General features: G+C 39.4%; 1 protein-coding gene across 3 annotated transcripts in view; it reads left to right on the plus strand.

Annotated features, from left to right (window-relative positions):
- Nucleotides 1-247: 247 nt before the first annotated feature.
- Nucleotides 248-23,824, plus strand: part of ELP2 (elongator acetyltransferase complex subunit 2) — a 43,644-nt gene continuing 20,067 nt past the window's right edge. For 2 of the 3 annotated variants that reach the window (XM_019465382.2, XM_019465386.2), the window contains exons 1-13: nucleotides 248-542; nucleotides 3,116-3,194; nucleotides 5,391-5,461; nucleotides 9,337-9,493; nucleotides 9,758-9,835; nucleotides 12,251-12,315; nucleotides 13,093-13,159; nucleotides 13,684-13,824; nucleotides 14,910-15,005; nucleotides 16,436-16,536; nucleotides 16,734-16,865; nucleotides 20,393-20,542; nucleotides 22,568-22,756. In XM_019465382.2, coding sequence (XP_019320927.1) covers nucleotides 405-542; nucleotides 3,116-3,194; nucleotides 5,391-5,461; nucleotides 9,337-9,493; nucleotides 9,758-9,835; nucleotides 12,251-12,315; nucleotides 13,093-13,159; nucleotides 13,684-13,824; nucleotides 14,910-15,005; nucleotides 16,436-16,536; nucleotides 16,734-16,865; nucleotides 20,393-20,542; nucleotides 22,568-22,756 — 1,464 coding nt within the window. In that variant the 5' untranslated portion in view covers nucleotides 248-404. The remainder of the gene's footprint in view (nucleotides 543-3,115; nucleotides 3,195-5,390; nucleotides 5,462-9,336; nucleotides 9,494-9,757; nucleotides 9,836-12,250; nucleotides 12,316-13,092; nucleotides 13,160-13,683; nucleotides 13,825-14,909; nucleotides 15,006-16,435; nucleotides 16,537-16,733; nucleotides 16,866-20,392; nucleotides 20,543-22,567; nucleotides 22,757-23,824) is intronic. The other variant, XM_019465385.2, reaches the window with a different exon arrangement.

Here is a 23,824-nt window from a genome sequence, read left to right on the forward strand (position 1 = left end):
ATTCGCTCTTGAGTTCCCCCGGCCAGCTTCCGTCCGCTGCTGGGAGCCTGGCCGTGAGGGGCAGCGGGACGTTCCTGACGCTCTCGCGGCACACGAGCCCCGGGTCTTTGTGGAGGACCCTGAGCTACTCCACGCGGGTCTTCGTTCCTGCGACGCAGCCCGTGCTCGGGCGCCGGGCCACGGTCCAGCACAGAGTGCCGCTAGCTAGCTGTGCCCAGACACTAAAGACCGCTCGCGCCAGGAGAGTGGGCGGGCCCGGCGTGGGCGTGGCCGCCTCCGCCCCGCCCTCGGACGCCTCTGAAAAGCGGTGTGGATAACGCCAGCAGGAAAGGCCACCACGCGGGTAGTTCCGCTCCGAGGGCGGAAGTGCGCGTCCAGGCCTCCGCCGCGGCCCAGCCAGCAACATGGTAGCGCCCGTGCTGGAGGTAACTCACGTGTTTTGCTGCCCAAACCGGGTGCGGGGAGCCCTGAGCTGGAACTCCGGGCCCGGAGGACTTTTGGCCTTCGGCACATCCTGTTCCGTGGTGCTCTATGACCCTCAGGTAAGAGAAGTGGCTGGACGCCTGTTTCCACGTTCTTCGGGGTCGGAATCCTCTGGGTGCCCTGCGGCCAGACTGTAGACGCTCCTGCAGAGCGGCAGATAAGGTGTGTGGGCGAGGGGTCGCCTTCGGGCGTGCGGGACTCGTCTCGCACGCCGCGGCAGCCTGGGGTCACCGTGTACTGCCAGTAGCCTGTTAGTCTCACGTAGCCCCCCACCTGTCCCATGTAACTCCCCACATGAATGACAGCCGTTTCTGAAACCTTCCGTGGGAACGGCCGTACTGTTAATGAGTTCGGGTTTTAAAAGATTCGCAATTTAGGTATGGATGAAAGCCATTATCACAGGTGGTACCTCACTTCTGTATTTCCTTCAGATTTACTTAACAAGCTTGTATTGGGTTTCAAAGAAATATTACTTGTATTTTGACTTAGGGAGTAGATATTTTAAAGAAGGCGCCGGTGGGGTAAATGTCAAAGGGATTAGGAGTCCTAAGCAGTGGTTCTAGGGCAGGAAGTACATATTCTTGGAACTTTACCAAGTCAGTTAATTGTTTTCTTGGTGCTTTAACCAGGCTTTTTTTTCTCCCCCTTTAAAACGTTTGTTTATTTTGAGAGAGAGAACGCATGCAGGGGGAGTGTCAGAGGGAGAAGGAGAGAGAGAATCCCTAGCAGGTTCGGTGCTGTCAGCCCGCGGAGCCCAACAACAAGCTCTGTCTCACCAACTGTGAGATCTTGAGCTGACCGGAAATCAAGAGTCCAGCGCTCAATCTCGGGAGTCCAGAGCTCAATCGACTAAGCTACGCAGGCGCCCATAACCAAACTTTCCAAGTGACTAGTTTTTGCAGTCTTACCAGAGTTATTATGACTCCATTCCCACTGTCTGATTTTGGAGGATACAATTAGTATCGCTTCTCAAAAGGAGCCTCAGTGTAAAAAGTAGAGTGCTAGAAATGAAAATGCAATGCAGGAGATAGCTCTATGTATTTCTTATTGTACTGCTTTATTTGATTAAACATCTCATTCTCATAATCTTTTCACATTCAGATTTATATATGAAATAGTTGTATTTTCTGTATCTTGAGCTGGCTTCCTGCCTCTTTGTTTCCTATTGTTGCCATGCATTCTTTTTTTTTTTTAATGTTTATTTTTGAGAGAGCATGCACGTGCGCGTAGGTGGTAGGGGAGGGGCAGAGAGCAAGAGAGAGAATCCTAAGCAGGCTCAGAGTTGTCAGTGCAGAGCCCCAACTTAGGGCTCAAACTCACCATGAGATCATGACCTCAGCTGAAACCAAGAGTTTAAACGGCTGAACCACCCAGGCGCTCCGCCATGCCCTGCCATGCGTTCATAACTGGCAGGAGAAAACATGGAAAACCAAGGAAAACTTTACTGAGACAGTCAACCAAGGACTGACTCAGCTGTAGAGGGCAGTTTTTCTGCAGCCACTTAATGTATTTGTGCCCGTGTCTTCCTTCACATTTTTACTTTTAATGATAGCCTCGTGGCCATGTTAGGGGATTTTAACTTACCAAGAAAGAAGTATGTTGGGCCTAAAAAGTACTTTGTTAAATATCTGTTGTTTGGGCTCTAAATTAAATATAGGAATAAGAGCATGTCAAATGCTAAAGTAAAGTTTTGGTGTGATACTCAGCAGATTTTTGAGGACCCTCTGTGCTAGTCCTGGACTGGGTGGTGATGACACAAAGATAATGGGTAATAATTCCTGCCCATCAAGGAATTCTTAATCTAGTGAGAGAGACAGTGAAATACTATAAATTGTTTCACAGCCTCAAATAACTTATGTGTGAAATATACCAGTTTTTGCACATTCACATCTGAATTTCAGTTGGCATTTAAGCAGATAGGAAGCTTGTGCTGTTCATAGTAAATAGGGAAAGTGGCCCTAAAGAGGAAGGCACTGTAGTCACAGAGTTAATATCTTCAGTGTGTGAAGTAAAATAAAGCCCAAGTGTGGAGGGATGTTACTGAAAGCACAGTCTGAGCGGCTGCTGGGAACTTGACTGTAGCCCTTGAAGGGATCCCATGTCTGAAGACCTTAGTTGTGGCCTGGTAACTTTGTTTCTTTAAGGCTGATGACCCAACATCTGATCAGCCATGGCATGTAAAGAGAGCCATGAATTTGACTCCAATAATCATGAATTTCTCTATTGAGGGGGTTTTTTTGGTCAGTAAAACCCCGAGATTGGTACAAGCATGGTAGCAGTAGGCCCTGAGACCTGTGGGAGCACAAGAAAGAGTTAGCCTGGGGTATCCAGACAGGCTCCCCAGTAGAGAAGGACCAAGGTGGTCAGGAGGAGCTAGCAGATAAAACCTGAGAGCTCAGTGTGCTGAGAACAAGGAACATCCAGAATACGGAGTGGTGACAAAGGCAGGCACACATTAGAGTGAACGGATAGTTTATGGTTTAGAGTTTATGAATTAAGGGAAGTGATTCTGTTTGAAATAATCCTGAACTTTTTATTAGCATCAAAACCATTGACATCTGACTTTTATTAATTTATTAATTCCTCTGTAGGATAATTTGTAATTTACTAACTGGTGTTTTCTTTTGTAAAGGAAAGGGTTGTCATCACCAACCTGAATGGTCACACTGCTCGGGTCAATTGCGTACAGTGGATTTGTAAACAAGATGGTTGTAAGTATTCATCTCTTAAAGGTACTTTCAGTTGTTTTCTGATAAGTATGGTTAGTCATTTTTCTAAAAAGAATTGCTTTTCGATGGTGCTTCCAAAATCCTTTGGAATTTGCTGAAATGTCATATATACCTACTGTGGTATTCTTATGGACTCTGAAATGATTTTATTTTCTATTCCATAAACACTTATTGAGAGCATTCTGAGCCATGCACAAATACAGAATTTGCTGAATAAGTATGACTTTGCTATGATTTTATCTGTGACATTAAAAAAAAAAGTTTAGGGGCACTTGGGTGGCTCAGTCAGTTGAGGGTCCGACTTTGGCTCAGCTCATGATCTTGCAGTCTGAGGGTTTGAGCCCCGCGTCTTTGCTGACAGCTTAGAGCCTGGAGCCTGCTTCTGATTCTGTATCTCCCTCTCTCTCTCTGTCCCAGCCCTGCTCATGCTCTGTCTGCCTCTCTCAAAAATAAACATAAAAAGATAAAAAGGTTAATAAGCCACTTACTTCAATTGGTAATGCAGTATTAGTCATGTTAGGTCAATAAAAACCATTAAATAGTAGAAAGAGTGGCTGTTGGTGCAGATATTAAAGCACAATTGTAATTATATTAATTGCCACCAAGTGACATCAAAGATTACTTGAATTTCAGTATAGGGATTTATTATAAAATGTTAATTTGGGCTTGTATATTTTATCTTTAAAAGTGAGGTTATATAAAATGAATTGCTTGTGTTTCAATGTAATCTGTAACTATTATGTTTGATTTCCTAAGATTAGGGCTCTACCAGTAGATAATTAAGATATTTTTTCTAACCCAAGTATTAGTGATATATAAAATGTTAATAATAACATTTCATAATTTTAGGAGAACCTGTCTGGCTTGGTTTGTAGAGCATGTGACTGGATCTCAGGGTCATGAGTTTAAGACACATGTTGGGTGTGAGCCTACTTAACAACAACAAAAAAACCTTTCATATTTTTATTTTCATTTTTTTAATGTTTGTTTTGTGAGAGAGAGAACACGGAGGGGCAGAGAGAGAGGGGGACAGAGGATCTGAAGAGGGCTCTGTGCTGACAGCAGAGAGCCCAATACAAGGCTCAAACTCACGAACCATGAGATCATGATCTGAGCTGGAGTTGGATGCTTAACCGACTAAGCCACCCAGCTGCCCCATTTCATATTTTTAAAATGTCTGATTTTTAACACATTACTTTTAGGGACCTTATAGTAATTCTCAAAATCATGTAGTTAAATAATTGGCTTAGTGTCTGTGATCCATGAAGAAATTAAAGCCCCAGGATCACAGCTGGCTGGCAGTAGGGTTTGGACATGAACCTCGGACTTCTGACTATGGATCTAATGTTCTTCAGACAGTCCCCCTGTTGCTTCCCCTAAATATCTAGCACACAGACCAGAAGAAACATAAGTGGAAAATTATATTTGATTATTTCTCCCTTTTTGGTTGTTACTCCTTATTCTTCTGTTATCCACAAGAAGTGTTTAAAAGAGCTACTCTGAAATATTTGTCTTATTTCAAAAATATGTCATATACTTGATAGCAGTTGACTGTAAATGTCTCACATAGGTCATTCCTGCTGAAAGTATTTAGCGTGCATCTTACATGTTGAAACAACCAGGTATATCCAAATTGAGGGACATTTGCAAAACAACTGGCTGGGACTGTCATTGTCCCAAAAAAAGGGGACTGGGAAACTATTCTAGGTTAAAGGATATTAAAAAGATATGGCAACTAAATATGCAATTTGTGGTCCTTAGGTTCAGAATTTATAAAAGTTATAAAAGACGTTACTGGGACAATTCAGGGTAATTTAAATATGGACTGTGTGTTACATGATGATACTGTATCAATCAACAATTAAAACTTTTGAATATGTTAATTGTCCTGTGGTATGTACGGAAATGTTCTAATTCTTAGGTTACATATAATAAAGTGTTGGAAAGTCAGAGGTCCTGATGTCTGCAACTTATTTTTAAATGGTTTGTTAAAATAAAGGGATCTATGTATGCGTGTATAGAGAAAGTGAGATGTTAGGCAAATGTGGCAAAATGTTAATAGTTGGTGAGTCTAGATAAGGGTATATGAGTTTTCTTATATCTTTTCTATAGCCTTGAGAGTTTGCAAGACAGCTGGGGAAAAAATAAAAATATTTATGGAGATTTAACTTTTTTCAGCTCCTTCTACTGAATTACTTTCTGGAGGATCTGATAATCAAGTGATTCATTGGGAAATAAAGAATAATCAGGTGGGTGGACATGTTTATAGTTATAAGAAAAGACCTTTATCTGCTTTTATTTTCAGGTCTTTTTGTCCTTTCTACTGTATTCTTTTATGAAGTTGCTTTATTCTTATCAGTAATCCAGGTCCTGTATCTTCTATACTTCACGTGCCCTGTACCCTTCCTTCTGATATTTGCTCTCATATTCACATGCTGTCATTCATTTCTGTGAATTTCTCATCATTTTGTAATAGTTTTCACACTGCACACACAGGGGCTATTTGTTCTGTCTTCACTGATAGCATAAGTTAGTACTGCCTTCTTCACAGGACAGCTGTTACCATGTGGATATAGATTTACATAATTCTGAGTGATGTTATAATATGCAGTGCTGAGTATGGACGGATTTCTATTGATGGACACTAGGTTGTTTCTAGTTGTAAGCAAAGATTAAAAGCGTGTTAGACATTTGAACATCTGTCATGCGGTAGATGTAGATGAGGCAGAATCCTATTCATGATTCATGTACATGGTTTTGAAGGCAAAATCTACTTGAAGAGTTAAAGAACAAGGGTAGCTCCATAGATAATGTGCTCTAGCTTGCTGTACCACAACCGTGGTGCTGTGAGTTTAGTAGAGTTTTAAGAGGTGGTCTTTGAATTGGGTCTTAAAGTATCAGGTGGTTTCCTTGGGAGGAATTAAAAAAAAATTTTTTTTAATGTTTATTTTTATTTTATTTCTTAAAAAAAATTTTTTTTTAATGTTTATTTATTTTTGAGAGAGAGAGAGACAGAACGTGAGTGGGTGAGGGTCAGAGAGAGGGAGACATAGAATCCGAAGCAGACTCCAGGCTCTGAGCTGTCAGCACAGAGCCTGATGTGGGTTTCTAGTCCACAAACTGTGAGATCATGACCTGAGTGAAGTTGGGTGCTTAACCTACTGAGCCACCCAGGTGCCCCTAGTGTTTGTTTATTTTTGAAGGAGAAAGAGACAAAGTGTGAGCAGGGGAGGGGCAGAGACAGAGAGAGGGAGACACAGAATCAGAAGCAGGCTCCAGGCTCTGAGCTGTCGGCACAGAGCCCAACATGGGGCTTGAACTCATGAGCCATGAGGTCATGACCTGAGCCAAAGTCGGACACCCAACCGACTGGGCCACCCAGGTGCCCCTCCTTGGGAGGAATTTAAGGGTCTAGAATTCCTGGTGGGAAATTCCTGGCATGAATGAAAAAGCTCAGTTGATAAAGAAGACCACCTGTTCAGCAGTATCCAGTCTTAACCCAAGCCTAAGCTTTAGGACAGGGCTTTCTAAAAAAGTTTGTTCAGGGAGGTATTCACCTCTCAAGAAGTTAAGTGAAAAAAGGAATCTATGGCCAATCAAGGTTGGGAAACACTATATTCTATACATCCTTTAGAGAGTCCCAGTGCACCGTGAGTATAGTGAGGGCTCTGCAAAGTTCTGACATGGACCAACATGAGTATCTTTAAGTACCATTTCCCAAACTTCTTTCAAGTCTTAACTTTTTTTTCCCCTTTTAAGTTTCTTAGCATTCCTTGTAACTGAGTGACATAGTTCTGGACATGTTTCTTGATAATTCATTGTAGGCAGTACTACTAGAGAAGTACGGTAGGGGAAGATCATGTGGAAATGTAGATACCAGCTTTAAGAGTTTGTTCTTTATTAGCAGGCACTAGGAAGTCCTTGATGATTTCTAAGCAGAAGAGTATGAATAACAGAAGAAGATTAATCTGACAGCAATGTGCCATATCAGAGTAGGAAAAAATAGGAAGAAAGCGATGTGGGGTGTTTTTGAAGGCAAAATGATTTTGACATTGACTAGTTAGTTACTAAAGGAGTGGGAGCTGGTGTTAGGGGAGTAAGTAATAAAAATAGTGGGATTCTGTTTCCAGGTCTTGGGAGAAAGGTGCTTCTACAAAGTAAGATAGGGAAACTGGAGGAAAGATGTGGAATTTACTTGTAGACATTTCACTTGAATTGCTGGCCTGGCATCCATACTTGTCCTCAGAAGGAGAGGGCAGGTGTGGAGGTGGGGATTTTGGAAGTACCTAGACGTGAATGAGAGCAAAGGGAGGTGTAGCAAACTTAACTCCTGTTTGGACTGATCTTGGTAGAGGAATCCAGAGGGAGTGAGTGATTTGAACACTTGATTTTGAGATCTTGAGGTGAGACTTGAAAAACTCTTTCCTCATTGCTGCCCCACGCTTCTGTCAATAGAGGATCACAGACTGAGCAAGTATCTGGTGGCAGCAAACTTCGGGAGGAGCCAGAGGAGAAAATGTGAGGCCAGACAGGGAGGAAGGCAGGAGGGTGAAAGGCAGAAAAGGGGGTTAAAGGGAATAAGAGGATTTAGAGGAAGGGGCCACACATGGAAACCTTAGAGCCTTACAGGCTCCTTTCCGTATGCATTTCCATGTATGCAGGTGTTCAACACACCTTGACTTCTGATAAAAGGAAATAATTCTAAGCTGGTAGAATGAGAGGTTTGTCTTTGAAGAGTGAGCATTGTTTTTTTAACAAGGTGACAAACTTGAGAGGTTTCTTTTGAGTTTTTAAAATTCTCTGATGGTTGACATACACCCCTGCTTAAAAATGTAAAATGAGTATTTTCAAGAGATTTAAATTTGGGGGGAGTAATGATATAGACACATGTGAAGAAATTTTACAGAAAAGCATGAAGAAGGAAAACAAACTAAGTACAGAACCTCAACAGAGTTAACATTCTAATGAACATTGTTGTAGTTCTCTATTTCGTGTGTATAATTATACATACAAGAGATTATATTGTACTTGAGTTTTTTAAAATGAGTTTTCCAAGAAGCCAAAAGTTAATGGCTGCAGGAAGTTAGTGTACAGAACCTTATACACAATTATTTTCTTGAATGGCAGAGTTCAGCTTAATTGGGAAAACAATTGAAACATTTAAGGGACCCCAATATTTTGGGAGATAGCAAATTATAGAAGATACTTCTCAAAGGATATGATGGAATCTCACACATTTTGAACTCTAAAAAATACACCTAAAATAACAGAAATGATACCACAGGGCATAATCTTGCATGGCAAGCATTTAGATGATAAACAAATGGAGTTTCTTAGTTCTGTTTGCCATTTTTTTTTTTTTTCATTTTCCAGCTGTACTTGATTCAGGCAAGTATCATGAGTGTATGCTAAAAATATTTGGTTAAAGTTTGATGGAGAAGTACCAAGTTCCAAAGTATAATCTTACATAACATTACGAAAAAAATTTTTACCTTCGCAGTGAAAAAACAAGGCAGACACTACCTTTACTAGGATACCAAGCTTAACTTCACTAATATTGGCACAGAGTGATATCATGTGCTTCCTGATGGGATGCACATGGATAGTACTGTCAAAATGTATATCATGAATCTATTCATGAGGAAATATCAGACTGATCCGAAAGAGAAACATTCCACAAAGCTGGCTCTAGTCTTCAAAAAATATCAATGTTGTGGTTGTCTTTCCATGTTATCCTTTTTGTTGACTACAGTGTGTATCTACAATCATTTAATCAGTTCCTCTTAAAAATTTTAGGTTGATTGCAATTTTTCACTAGGATAAAGATTGTGTGATGAATCTTTTTCTGCATTCGTTTGTTACTATTTGTTACACTAGTGTGGTTAGCATCTCAGAGTAGATTCTTAGATGTGAGATTGCTGTGTCAAAGGGTATGCACACTTTAAGTGTCCTTACTGCAGTCAGACCAACTTCTCTGAAGTTTACTTTCTCTTCAACTCTAGAGGATGTATTTCTGGGTCAGGTAGTTTAACAGTACTTTTAATTCTGTGATTTTAATTCAGTAAAGGTAAAACTGTTAATTCCTTTTTTATCGCCGTGTTTTTGTCAATTCTTTCTGATGTAGCTTTTAAAAGCAGTCCATCTCCAAGGCCACGAAGGACCTGTTAATGCAGTGCATGCTCTTTACCAGAAGAGGGCGTCAGGCGTTGCATTCCGTACACTGATGGTGTCTGCAGCTTCTGATTCTACTGTTCGAGTCTGGTCTAAAAACGGTTCAGAAGGTAGGTTTAGAGAAATTATAATACAAATGAAATAGTAATTGTCAAGTGACGAAAGAACATACATGTCAATTTCTTTCAGTCTTTGAAGTCCTTTTATTCTCTGTAACGTTGTTAAAAATTGACCATTTACGTCCACATGGTCATTGGGTCTCAGGATTGACTTCTCTCATCCCCTGTTGCACCCAGGGCTGTTGACGATGCTGCCCAACCTTTCTAGGTGGATAAGCTCAGTGTTAGTTGTTCATGGTGTTTTTTATTTCTTAGTAACATGCCTTCAGACCTTGAACTTTGGAAATGGATTCACTCTGGCTCTCTGCTTGTCTTATTTGCCTAATACTGATGGTGAGTATCCTGCTGAGTATACGTTAAAACAGCAGTATAGGTGCCTGGCTGGCTCAGTAGAGCATGTCACTCTTGATCTCTGAGTTGTGAGTTCGAGCCCCATGTGTAGACCCTACCTAAAAATCCCAAAACACCACGAAAAACAGCAATATATTTTTGTATCTCCCTACAACCAGACACGTTAGGTTTTAATATTGTATCTAGATAAGTTGAAACATGGAAAATAGACCTTTTAAAAGAATGGAAGTATAGGGGCGCCTGGGTGGCTCAGTCGGTTAAGCGTCCGACCTCGGCTCAGGTCAGAATCTTGCGGTCCGTGACTTTGAGCCCCGCGTCAGGCTCTGGGCTGATGGCTCAGAGCCTGGAGCCTGCTTCCGATTCTGTGTCTCCCTCTCTCTCTGCCCCTCCCTGTTCATGCTCTGTCTCTCTCTCTTTCAAAAATAAATAAAGGTTAAAAAAAAAAAAATTAAAAAAAAAAAAAAGAATGGAAGTATAGTTGACACAATGTTACATTAGTTTAAGGTGTACAACATAGTGATTCCACTACTGTGTTCCTTATGCTACGTTACCCAGAAGCTACCCAGAAGCGTACTTTTGTTTTCAGTCTTCAAATGATTTGTGTATAGAACATAAAATTAAGAGAAGTTGTAAGAATTTTGATAGCTGTTGAAAATTTAAGAGACCTAATATGTACTTGGGATTGATGCTATTTATCGTGTACGTTATCAACATGTATAGATCTAATTTGGGAAAATGAACTCTTTGAAGGCTGAGATCTGGCATAAGTTGAAAAAAAATACTAAAGATGAACCCTGTGAACATTCCTCTGAAGATGAGAGCCTCTTCACATCCTGCATAATGACCATTGGCCCAAGATCACTTAGAATCTCCCAACAGAAAAACTTCCCTTTTGCTATGAAACCCATCTGTACGTACCTTTGATTGTCCTCCACAGAGTTGTTGGCCAATGTGGTTCAGTCTGTCTCTGCCGCCTCAGTTGTCTGGAGGACATACCTGGTGGAGAGAGGCCACCAGCCTCCCTTGCCCTCTGCAACCGCAACTGCAACTCCATATTACGATGTGATGAACTTTGTGCAGGGGCTCCCCGGGAGGAGGAACTCCCACATTCTGGCTTCATAGCAGAGAATTTAGTTTCTTCCCATCCACAGTGAGGCCAAGTGATTGGAGTTTTTGTTTTTGTGTTTTGTTTTGTTTTTTGATGTTTGTTTGTTTGTTTGAGAGAGCTGCCATTCAGCATGGGAGGGGTGATGAGTGAGGGGGACAGAGAATCCGAAGTGCTGACAGCAGCAAGCCCCATGCCGACTAAGCCACCCAGGTGCCCCTGGGGTTTTTTTTGTTTTTTTGTTTTTACCTGATTTAAAGTGAGAAAATCTTTGAAAAACAAATTTAGAAAAAGACTCCTAATTTTATCTGCTGTCCTTTGGTAACGTGAATTTTTTTAGAGTCCTACCTTTCATAACATTTTAACCATGTATTTAATTACCTGCTCTTTTTTTAAAAAATTGAGGTATAATTGACACGTATTAGTTTTAAGTATACAATGTAAGGATTTGATATTTATATATATTGTGAAATCACCACAATAAGTCTGGTGAACATTCCTCACCATCCATAGGTACAGAATTTTTTTCCTTGTGATGAGAACTTTTAAGATCTATTCTCTTAGCAACTTTCAATTATGAAGTAATTATATGCGCTTTTATTTTGTTCACTACTTGCGTCATGAATTTTGTTTTACTGTTGAATTCTCAAAGTGTAAGGTCCTTGAAGTAACAAACCCTTAAATCTTTGTGCAGTAGCCATGATGCTGGACTCCTACATAGCTCGTACATTTTCTGGCTGTGTTGGACCAGCAACTTTTCATATTAATCTTCTGGTTGACATGGTGAAATGCTGCCAACTTGCTTTTTGTGTTTCTCTTTTCACTGCTGCTTCTATCGTAAATGACACAGAATGGAGGAAAGGACTTGCAGCTAATTAGCAGTGATTCTTTGCTGAGTAGCTGTTTGGTTTTTTTTTTTTTTATTTGTTTTGAGAGACAGCGCAGGGGAGGGGCAGAGAGAGAGGGGGAGAGCGAATTCCAAGCAGGCTCTGTGCTGTCAGTGCAGAGTCCAACACAGGGCTTGATCTCACAAACTGTGAGATCATGACCTGAGTTGAAATCAAGAGTCTGATGCTCAACCAACTGAGCCACCCAGGCACCAAGTAACTAATAGAACATTTGAGATTATTCATTTTATTCCTACAGACATTTATTGAGCACTTTCAGTTTGTTTGTGCAGGGTGTGGGAAATAGAAGTCTGGATTCTTTACCAAGTTCTTAGAATCCATGATAGGTGATAATCATAACATGTGATGGAATATTTACAGTAAAGCCTCTTTTTATCCTCCCAGTACCAATATTAGCATGTGGTGATGATGACTGCAAAATTCACTTATTCGTTCAACAAAATGACCAGGTAATTAATGATTTTATTAAGATACTGGAATTACGTTCTGCTTAATTACACATTTTAATGCAGCCTAGTTCCAGATGATAAATTTTAGGGATGTTCTACTAAACTAAAATAATCCGGTATGAGAATCTTTTTTGAAAGTCCTCTTTTAGATGGTTTTCCACTCTCTTTGAACACAAGTAAGTGCTGCCTTGGCCACCTGGTCCAGAGTTGTTAGGTGGAAATGGATCATTAGATGGTGGAAGGACAGGAGGAAGATGCTGTGGTGGTGGTTTATAAATTTTTTTTTTGGTAAATTCTAAATAAATTATATCTATGGTGAAATACAGCTGGTAGTGTTTGTCTTTCTGAGCTTACCTAGATATTGAGACATTAGAGGAGAGAAGTTCCAGAAAAGGGGTTGGGTCACTTAAAACTTCAACAGTAGAGATACTTCTTTCTTTACCTTCTATAGTAAAGTTTAAAATGGTTGTGAATGTCCGACCACCCGACTTTTTTCTACAGAATAATACGTGTCATTTTATCCTGTAAAAATTTAGAGTATTTATCTATTTATAGATATTACGTACTCAGCATTGCTCCGTTAGATAAGTTAGATGACTATGAGATTTTTTCATTCCCAAATGAGAGCTCTACCTTATGTCTGATCAGATAGTATTGCCAATTTAAAACACAAAAAAAAAGTGCATCAGGACTGGCTGTGACCCCAAATGAAATCACTGATATACATGAAAATTTAAATTCTTACATCAAGTCTGATGATTTTTGTTATCTTACTAGTTTCAGAAAGTGCTTTTTCTCTGTGGACATGAGGATTGGATAAGAGGCGTGGAATGGGCAACCTTTGGTCAGTATGAAATCCTGCTGAAGTTCATATGATGGGGCAAGTGTGTGGAACTTCCTGGAAAGCAGCCTGTTGTGTTTTCATTTAAAATTTTCTTTGTATATGTGCTCGCTTCGGCAGCACATATACTAAAATTTTCTTTGTATGTAACATTTTTCTGTTGTCCCTTTTAGAAAAGAGGATACTTACCCCTTTTGTTAACTATCAATTGGGGTGGCAGAGGATGAAAGCAGTTGATGTTTTAAAGCGGACACTAGCTGACTATTACACACATAGACATTCTTGAACAGTTCTTTGTAGAATTTTGTAGACTGTATAAGAACACATGTCATAACCATTTGTTAGTATTGTATGTATATTTGCCAATGTTACTGAAAAAGAATATAGGTCAAGTGAATAAAGGGCTGGGAGGCAAAGTCTAATTTTTTCAGGAAGTTTAAAGATCTGCATATTGTGGAGGAGAAAGTCTTACACATAAATTTAAGATATAATGTTTAAAAAAATAATAAAATTTGTTGTTTTATTAGGTAGAGATCTTTTCCTGGCGAGCTGCTCACAAGATTGCCTGATACGAATATGGAGGCTGTATGTAAAATCAACATCTTTAGAAACTCAGGATGATGATAATATAAAGCTGAAGGAAAATACTTTTACGATAGAAAATGAAGGTGAGTAATAATGAAAATATTTGATGTTAACAGTTTCCTGACTCATTCATAATATTATTAACACAACACACCTAGGTGAAGGTTAGTTTTTCAAAAGTATCAGATACCTACGTGAAACGGATACTGTGCATTTTTAAAAACAATTTTTTTAAGGATAAGTTATTTTTTGTATATGAAACTTACTTTTCTTCTAAACCACCTTTGTAAGATTTTTAGAAATTGCTGAAAATGTTTACTATTTTCTCAAATTATAAATTATAAGATGCCAAATTTTTCGTTTAGCATCGGAAGATCTAAAAGAATAAAGTAAGTTATCCGTACCTTTACCGGATGAGAGAAGACGAGCCAGAGCCCTACATTTGAGTGGGATGTGTAATCTGATTTTCTTATTGGGTGGTAATCAGAGCAGTACCCCTGCATGGCAGATCCTGTTGGGATGTTGTATTTGAAGGAAATATTTTTAAGTGTTCAACTAAATTATAGTGTTGTTCACCTAGCAGTACTCTCCTTTGTTATTACTCTTCTTGGTTTTGAAGCCCTTTAGAGTTGAGATTTTGGTACGTGGTTTTATGGGGAAAACCTAGAAATCCTTAACCAGCATGTCATGAGTAGCTGGCTGTTCCCAAATATGAAATTTTGTTAACATTTTTATTAATGACTTTGAAAGGTCACAGTACTGATTTGACCTCCTTTATTTCTGCATTTTTCGTAAGTTTTTTTAAAATGGTATTTTAGGCTATTATATGCTGATAATGACTGAGGATAGCCAGGAGGCTGACGTGTCTGTTTTTCCTTTTTCATTGCAGTATAACAGCAGCTATCCCAGAAAAGTTTTAAAATTGGACATACTCCTTAATATGTACTTACGACTAGAGAAAAATTTATGCAATTTTAGAACTTTTTCTCTTGTAATTTTGAACAGTGAGTGAAGTCAATGAAATTCATTTTTTGTTGAATTATTGACTCTAAATCATGTTTCTGTTCCGACTTTTGGAAAGGGAGTACATAGTTGTACAACTTTGTTGGTAATGGAAATTCTTTTTAGAAGAGCTTTCAGGAAGAATATGTCATTCTTTTTGTTGCAGGTATTAAAATGGCATTTGCAGTTACTCTAGAGACTGTGCTGGCTGGTCATGAAAACTGGGTAAATGCAGTTCACTGGCAGCCTTCATTCTACAAAGGTAGGAAGAAAACATACTACATACTTGTCATTTCAGTTGAATCACACATGTAGAATTTTAAGCTGACCAAATGCAGTGGAGCAAGTGTTTTTAGTGTGACCAAGTGCTCGCTAACTGGCTGGCTCAGTCAGTAGAGTGTGCAACTCTTCATCTCGGGGTTGTAAGTTTGGGCCCCGCATTGAGTATAGAGTTTACTTAAAATCTTGGAAAAAGAACAAAACAAACCTAAAAATCTCATATATAAGATATTTTTAAGTTGGCACAATATAATACTACAGTTAGGTTCTCCTGGACATTCAATCCCATTGAAACTTACACTCCTAAGTGGGAAAAGTGTGATTCCTGTTGTGATGCTGAAGCCACCATGTCCCTTTTCACTTGCTCTTTAAATGCTTTCATCTAGTCTTCATGGCGTTTAAGAGAAATTGACTTTTTTTTTAATGTTTTTATTTATTTTTGAGACAGAGAGAGTCAGAGCATGAGCAGGGGAGGGGCAGAGAGAGAGGGAGACACAGAACCCGAAGCAGGCTCCAGGCTCTGAGCTGTCAGCACAGAGCCCGACGCGGGGCTCGAACTCACAGCCCGTGAGATCAAGCCCTGAGCTGAAGTTGGACGTTTAACCGACTGAGCCACCCAGGTGCCCCAAGAGAAACTGACTTTTAAGCCAACTAATCTGGAACTTTTCCCCCTGGAAATAGGAAGTTGGTAATACTGAGCCACATCATTTATGAACAAACAAGACTCTTTCTCTCTCTTTCTTTGGCCCTTAACCTGTCTTTGTGGAGTGATGGTTGCTTGCTGAAGCTGGTGCTGTATTGTACAGCTGAATGAGGCACAGGCCTCATAATCTTCCCCTGACCCCCTCACCGAGGCAAGAATAGAGACTATCATTAATGAATACTCAAGTAACTGCCGTCCAACTGTTATTAATATTGTCATATTTTTGCTGCAATTAAAAAAAAGTAGATATTATTGGTATTGGGGGACCCCCTGTGTATTCTTTCCCGAACTCTTTCCCCTCCATTCTTCCCTTAGGACAACTACAAGGCTGAATTCACTGCATATCATTCCCACGAGTGTTTTTATACTTCTACTATACATTTCTGTAGCCACAAACAGTATTGCTTTACAGTTGTTAAAACTTGATAGCGATATGTATTCTCTTACATCTTGGCTTTTTAGCTTAACGTGTTTTAGAGTTGTACTCGTGTTGATTCATGTAGCTCTAATTTATTTATTTTTATTGAAGTATAATCCATTGTCTAAATGTACCACACCTCGTTTATCTGTTCTAACGTAAACCTCTCTTGTGTTTCTAAAATGTTGCTATTGCTACAAGTGAATGTTCTTACAGTAACGGTATTGTGTTTTTCTGGTAATCTACAAACAATGCTTGTTGATCACCTAAAGGCATTAGTTTTTTTCTTTAGATGGTCTTCTGCAGCAGCCAATGAGATTGTTGTCCGCCTCAATGGATAAAACCATGATTCTCTGGGCTCCAGATGAAGAGTCTGGAGTTTGGCTGGAACAGGTAAAAATGTGAATATTTACGGAACAGAAAATTGGGTTTAATAAATGATATTTAGCCCCCAAGTCTTTGTTCCTAGAGCTGCAGAAGTGTTCACTCTTTCTATGTGTTAAGTAAGTGAGAACATAAGAATCTCTGGAATCTGATTTCTACTGTGAGAATTGTGGACTCTTGATTACCACTTATTTTCTATTGCATAGGTTCGAGTAGGTGAAATAGGTGGAAATACTCTGGGATTTTATGATTGCCAGTTCAATGAAGATGGCTCCATGATCATTGCTCATGCTTTCCATGGAGCATTGCACCTTTGGAAACAGAATACGGCTAACCCAGTAAGAAAAGCATTTTTAAATAAAGCATTTGTTCTCACATAGAGTGAAATGAAACTTAGGTAAACAGTGTTAGGTACTTCCTATACTCTGCCAGAAACATAGTTGGGGTGTTTATGTTCAAATGACGTCTTTCTTATTCACTTCTTCTTGTAGACGTTATACTTTAGTTACACTAAGTGAGAAACTTATGCTTTCCTAAGAGGAAAAGTATTCATTTGTTCAGTATCGTTGGGGTTTTGAAATTTGCACATAGGTCAGTTTTCTATGTAAGTGAACTTTAAGCTGTATAAATTTTTTTTTTTTAGCATTTGTTTATTTTTGAGAGAGAGAGTGAGCTAGCAAGGAAGGGGCAGAGAGAGAGGGAGGCACAGAACCTGAAGCAGGCTCCAGTCTCTGAGCTACTAACAGAGAGCCTGATGTAGCATCTGAACCCACAAACTGAGATCATGACCTGAGCTGAAGTCGGAGGTTTAACTAACTGAGCCACCCAGGTGCCCAAGCTGTATAAATTTTAGGCTCTGCCTTTAAGCTCTATAAATTTTTTGATGAGAATATTTCCTATAATGTGTAACATTCTGTCGTCTTTAAAAAAATTTTTTTTTTTTTTTTTAACATTTATTTATTTTTGAGAGACAGAGTGTGAGTGGGAGAGGGGCGGAGAGAGAGAGAGACACAGAATCCAAAGCAGCCTCCGGGCTCTGAGCTGTCAGCACAGAGCCTGACATGGGGCTCGAACTCACAGACCATGAGACCATAACCTGAGCTGAAGTTGGACGTTTAACCGACTGAGCCACCCAGGTGCCCCATGTAACATCCCTGTCTTCTTAAACAAGATAACATAATTTGGTCTTTTCTTGGGCAGCGAAGTACTCCATAGACAATTACTGGATGAATGACTGACAAAAGGGCAATAGGACCACCTGTTATTTTGTGAAGGAATATATTAATGCTCTCAAGTTGTTGATGGGTGTAATTTTAAATGGTCCTGTAAATACTGGGCTATTTTACATCTTTTTTATAATTGTTAGTTTCTTCTCAAAGAGGGAATTTTCCTTTAGTCATCTAGCTGCCTTTCAGTATTATTCCTTCTCTTTCTTTTTTTTAAAATTTTTTTTAATGTTTATTTATTTTTGAGACAGGGAGACAGAGCGCGAGTGGGGGAGGGGCAGAGAGAGAGGGAGACACAGAACCTGAAACAGGCTCCAGGCTCTGAGCTGTCAGCACAGAGCCTGATGCGGGGCTCGAACCCACGAACCGTGAGGTCATGACCTGAGCCAAAGTTGGATGCTTAACCGACTGAGCCACCCAGATGCCCCATCTCTTAACTTTCTAATTTGCTTCTGATCCACTTCTTTGGGTTTGGGGAAATGAAATTGCAGGAAAAGTGGCTAAGAGCACAGACTTTGGAGCTGGACAGCCTGGCTTCAGGCCCAGACCCCAGCACTTACTGGCTGTGTGCCCTTGAGGTCTTTGCCTAACCTCTGTCTCAGGTTCCTCCTGAGGAGGGTAAATAGAAAATGTAAAACGTGAATAGAAATATCACCTACTCTGGGGTTTCTATGATGCTTCAATGAGTTAATATTTGTATAGTATGTAGAACGGGTCTGGCACCTAGAGGTTACTGTGTGAATACGTTAAGTAAATAAATGAAAGAAATAAGAGCATTGAGTGAAATGTGAGTCAGCAGATTCTGAATGTCCATCTGATGGCTTCCTTTAAAAAGTAAAAATTCATGAGTTTGCATAAACTTTAGTTGGTGGGCTTTGTAATAGTTGTGTCATCTGTGAGGCTTTCTCAATGCATGGAGTGATTTACTCTTTCCCTTATATCTTCCATTTGGAGTTGACCTTCGAAGACTGTTTCTACAAGTATGGAATCAGACCTGTAAATACAGAGAACACACTGATGTTTTGCTGAAGGGGAAAGGGGATGGGGGTTGGGCAAGTAGGTGAAGGGGAGTGGGAGGTACAGGCTTCCAGCTGTGGAATGGGTAAGTCACGGGAATGAAAGATACAGAGTAGGGAATATGGTCAGTGGGTATTGCAATAGTGTTGTGTGGTGACAGATGGTAGCTACAGCAGCAGTGAGCGTAGCATAATGTATAGACATGTTGAATCACTGTGTGGTACACCTGAAACTAATGTTAACATTGTGTGCCAACTGTACACACACACACACACATAAACACATAAACACACACACACACACAACAAAAAGATTGTTTCTACTATGAAATGAGCTAAGGCACTGTTAAAGAGGATATTTTTTAGGATAAAATTTGTTCTTGGAGCTCCTCTGAGTCATATTCAGCTTTAGTTTTTGAGGGGCTTCGTAGAAAAAAAAGCATCAGATGAGTAAAAAGAAACTCAAACCGCGAGACAGAATTCAAGGAAATTTACTTGTGCTTATAATTTGACTTCAAATTTATATTAGCCCCTTACTAAGGTGACTTTTTTTTTAAGAGACTTTATTATTTTTTTTAAGAAGTTTTAGGTTCACAGAAAAACTGAACAGAAATTACAGAGTTCCTATATACCCTCTGCCCCCACACATCCACAGCCTCCAGAGTGGCACATTTGTGACAATCAGGGCTGATTTTAAGAAGAAACACTGTCCTTTAGGACTGTTCTAGTGGAAAACTGTACTGATAGTCCAAAAGTGCTGCCTTTCTTTCAAAACTTTTTGGAAACTGCCATTGGTGCTTACCATAGAATCAATTTTTTCATCACAAAAGAAATTAATAGCATTTCTTAGTCACAACCTTTTTATTTTTTTGACCAGAAAATAATATAGCTTAGCTTAATCACTGTATTCAGCATACTTGTCTTTGAATGACGTTTTATTGATACAAATTTAATTTTTCCTCTAAAGATCACATTTTACCACTACTTGTGATTCTGTGTGGACCAACGACATTTTGTGTATTTCATTGTCACTGTTCACATGGTTGCTGGTACAGGTTCCCTCTGGAGGTGGCCAGCTAGGTTTGATTTGGACTGTGTTCTCTATACCTGCAGCTCCTTTTGTTTAATAAAGCCGTCAGAATCTACCAGTTTTACGTAATACTCTTTATTATGTAGTTTAATAGAAAAATACTCGCATAATACCTAGTATGTGCCAGCATTGTTATGAGTGCTTTACAAATATAAATTCATTTTATTCTCATAACAGCCATACAAGCTTGGTAACTTTCCTACGGAAGAGTTCTTTGAGGCAGAGAAAAGTTAAGTAGTGTCTGACTTCTAGGAAGCATTCAGTAAATGATGAATGGAGGGAAATTTCCGTGGGTTACTGCTTTAAAGGAATATAGCACAGATTTGAATGTTCAAGTTCTCATATGCTTGATTGGAAAACCCGTCCTTTTATTTTAGGATCCTACTATTTTAAGATCCCATCTTTTTTTTTTTTTTTTTTTAAAGCTTTTCACATGCCTGGGGGCATCAGTCTTTTTCATCATTAGCCCTGAGGGCATTCTGAGTAGTGCTGATCTTTGATTATTTGGATGTGTCACAGTACTTTCATTGCAGAGAGAGTGGACTCCAGAGATTGTTATCTCAGGGCACTTTGATGGTGTCCAAGACCTGATGTGGGATCCGGAAGGAGAGTTTATCATCACTGTTGGTACTGACCAAACAACTCGACTTTTTGCTCCATGGAAGAGAAAAGACCAATCACAGGTAAGTGACTTCCTACTTGACTGATCTACATTAAAAAACCTCCATGAGCACATGAAAAGTGGGGCAACATTGTTAGCCCCTGCGGAAGCGCAAGTTAAAACCATGCCGCCATGCACTGTATACCCTCAGCTGAAGTAGACGGTACTGACGGTGAGGAGCGGTGGGAAGGGTGCAGAGCGCCTGCAGACTTCCTGTGTTGCCGGTAGGGGCGCAGAATGCTAACAGCCAGGCAAGAGGGCAGTTTGGTATTTTCTTAGAAACTTAAACATATGTGTACTCTTGCCAGTTGAGACAATTTAAATGTTAGTTGTTTTCAAAATGTGTTTACTTCAGTTCTACATAAAAGTTCAGTTATCCCTTGTAATTTTAGGTTTAATTCATAAAACACTGCCAAGTCTGTAGCAAAAGCTAATTTCTAAAGTCATATAGTATTAGATACTAGTGCTTATAGGCAGTTTTTGTTGAGTAACTTTTCAGTCTTGGCCTTGAGCTCAAAAAGTCGCAACAGAACTTTACCACTGACAAGCCATTGACCTGTGCTATGTCGTAGAGGAAGTCTGTGTACTCAGCTTCAGTTCCTGACAAAAATTCATGGAACTGCCTGTGTGTTGGTTAGTCCACAGAAACGAGTGAAAACTGCCACTGACATTACTACTTCGGTAGCGGTGGGAGGTTCAAATTAATAGAGTTGAGTCAATTAAAAAACAAGGCAAATGATTTTCACTGGTTTTCTGTGGCTCTTTGTGACTTGTTACCCATATAGCTCAGCTGTTGTTTATTAATCATCTATTTAAAAAATAGATAGGGGCACCTATCAGGTCATGATCCCATGGTTTCCGAGTACAAGCCCCACATTGGTCTCTGCACTAACAGCACAGAGCCTACTTGGGATTCTCTCTCCGTCTCTGCCCACCACCACCCCCCTGCCTCAAAATAAATTAAAAAAAAATTAAAAATTAAAAAATGGATAAATCAGACTTGACTAAAATGTAAAATTTCTGCTCCTTGAAAGATACTGCCAGGAAAATGAGAAGTCCAGTCACAACTGGGAGAAAGTATTTACCAAGCACATCTCTGGTGAAGGATTTATATCTAGAGTGTATATGTATGAAGAATATCTCAGAAGTCAGTACTAGGATAATAGTCCAGTTTGAAAAAACCAAAAGGGCAAAAGATTTGAACAGATGTTTCTCCAAAAAAGATATAAGGAAATAAGGAGAGGAAAAGAGTCTCAACACCATTAGTCATTAGGGAAACGCAAGGTAAAGCTGCAGTGAGATACCATCACACATTCACCTATCAGAATGATTAAAGTAAAAGACAATACCGAGTGTTGATGAGGGAGCAGACAGCTGGCACTCTCGTACACTGCTGGTGGGATTGTAAAGTGCATATCCTCTTGGGAAAATAGTTTGGCAGTTTCTTAAAAATGTAAATATGCATCTATTATATCATCCAGCCATTCTACCTATAGGTAGTATTAACCCAAGAAAAGTAGCAGCCCATGTCCATGCAAAGACCTGTACATAAATGTTCACAACTGCTTTCTCAATGAAAGACAAGCTGGAAACAACCTGAATATCTATCAGTATGTAAATGGATCAGTAAGCTTATATATGTGTGTGTGTGTGTGTGTGTGTGTGTGTGTGTGTATATATATGTGTGTGTGTGTATACGTATATATATATATGTATATATATGTGTATGTATACACACACACACACACACACGTATATATATGTATATGTCTCCATACAAGAGAATCCTACTCAGTAACAAAAAGGATTGAATTATTGGTAAATACAACACAGATGAATCTGCTTTGTTGTCCTATTTCCATGCATGATAAAGTATTTTGCATCTGTAACAAAAAGGATTGAATTATTGGTAAATACAACACAGATGAATCTGCTTTGTTGTCCTATTTCCATGCATGATAAATGATTTTGCATCTGACATTTTGCTTGTTGAAAAGAATTTGATTTTTGAAATGGTCATTTTTATTTATCCTATTTTAATATGCAGGTTACTTGGCATGAAATTGCCAGGCCTCAGATACATGGGTATGACCTGAAATGTTTGGCAATGATTAGTCGGTTTCAGTTTGTGTCTGGAGCAGATGAGAAAGTTCTTCGAGTATTTTCTGCACCTCAGAATTTTGTGGAAAATTTTTGTGCCATTACAGGCCAGTCACTGAATCTTGTGCTTTGTAATGTGAGTATTCCTCTGAATTTAGTTATGTGGAGCTAAATCCATTGACTTCATTTAAAAAATATTTGCTTAAACCTGTAAATGGAGATTATGGGTAGAAAGGAAGTCAGATCGGATTTATTATTGTCTTGACAAACTTGCACACTGTGGCATGCAATAATTTAAATGTTTAAACCAGAAATTTCTTTAAAAAGTTGTCTAAGACACTGTGAAGAATTAAAGTGTTAAATCAAGGCAGGAATACCACGTATCATCACTGTGATTGGTACTTAAAACAATATGTGATAGGTCATATTTTCAGGGAGATTGCCTCTAACTGTGGTTAGAGGTAGGGAACAGTAGAACTGAAGTGCTTGCACTTATTACATAAGACCAAGGATTTTTTGGTGGCTAAAGTAAAATATTCATAGAAGGAAGAGGTTACTGTACTAATGAGAAAATGTTTAATGGGACCTTATTTGGGTTTTGAAAGGGTAAATTTTTTTTATGTTTATACTCTTTACAGAAGATTTGAGCTACTGATAAAAATACATAAGTTATAGGGCACTTGGGCATTAGGTTGGGAGTCCACCTCCTGCTGTGGTTCAGGTCATGATCCCAAGGTCGTGAGATCTAGCCCTGCGTCAGGCTGCATGTTGAGCATGGAGCTTGCTTGGGATTCTCTCTCTCCTTCAGCCCTTCTCCCCCTCTGTCATATGTGCATACTCTCTATTTCTCTCTCTCTTTGTTTCTCTTAAAATTAATACATACATAAGTTATAAAAATTATAAAGTAACTACTTTTGAAGGAAGGGAAATTAGGAAAATAGTTGTGTTACATAGAAGTGTACCATCCTATGGTTCTTAAAGTTTGGTCACAAATTTGGTTCTGAGATTGAAAAGGGTAGGTAGGTACACTTGATAGGGAAAAGGGAGGAGAGAGAGAACACACACACGCACGCAGTAGGGTGGCTCTGGCTATTCAAATGAAGAGTAGTATATCCAGAGAAATGGAGAGAATGGGAGAAAGTCAAATGCTGGAGGACCTTGGGAGGCAGGCACAATTTAGACTACGGGATGCTGTTGTAGGTCC

This window comes from Panthera pardus, unplaced genomic scaffold (genome assembly GCF_024362965.1).
Source record: "Panthera pardus isolate Hobbes unplaced genomic scaffold, ASM2436296v1 HiC_scaffold_15, whole genome shotgun sequence".
NCBI lineage: Eukaryota > Metazoa > Chordata > Mammalia > Carnivora > Felidae > Panthera > Panthera pardus.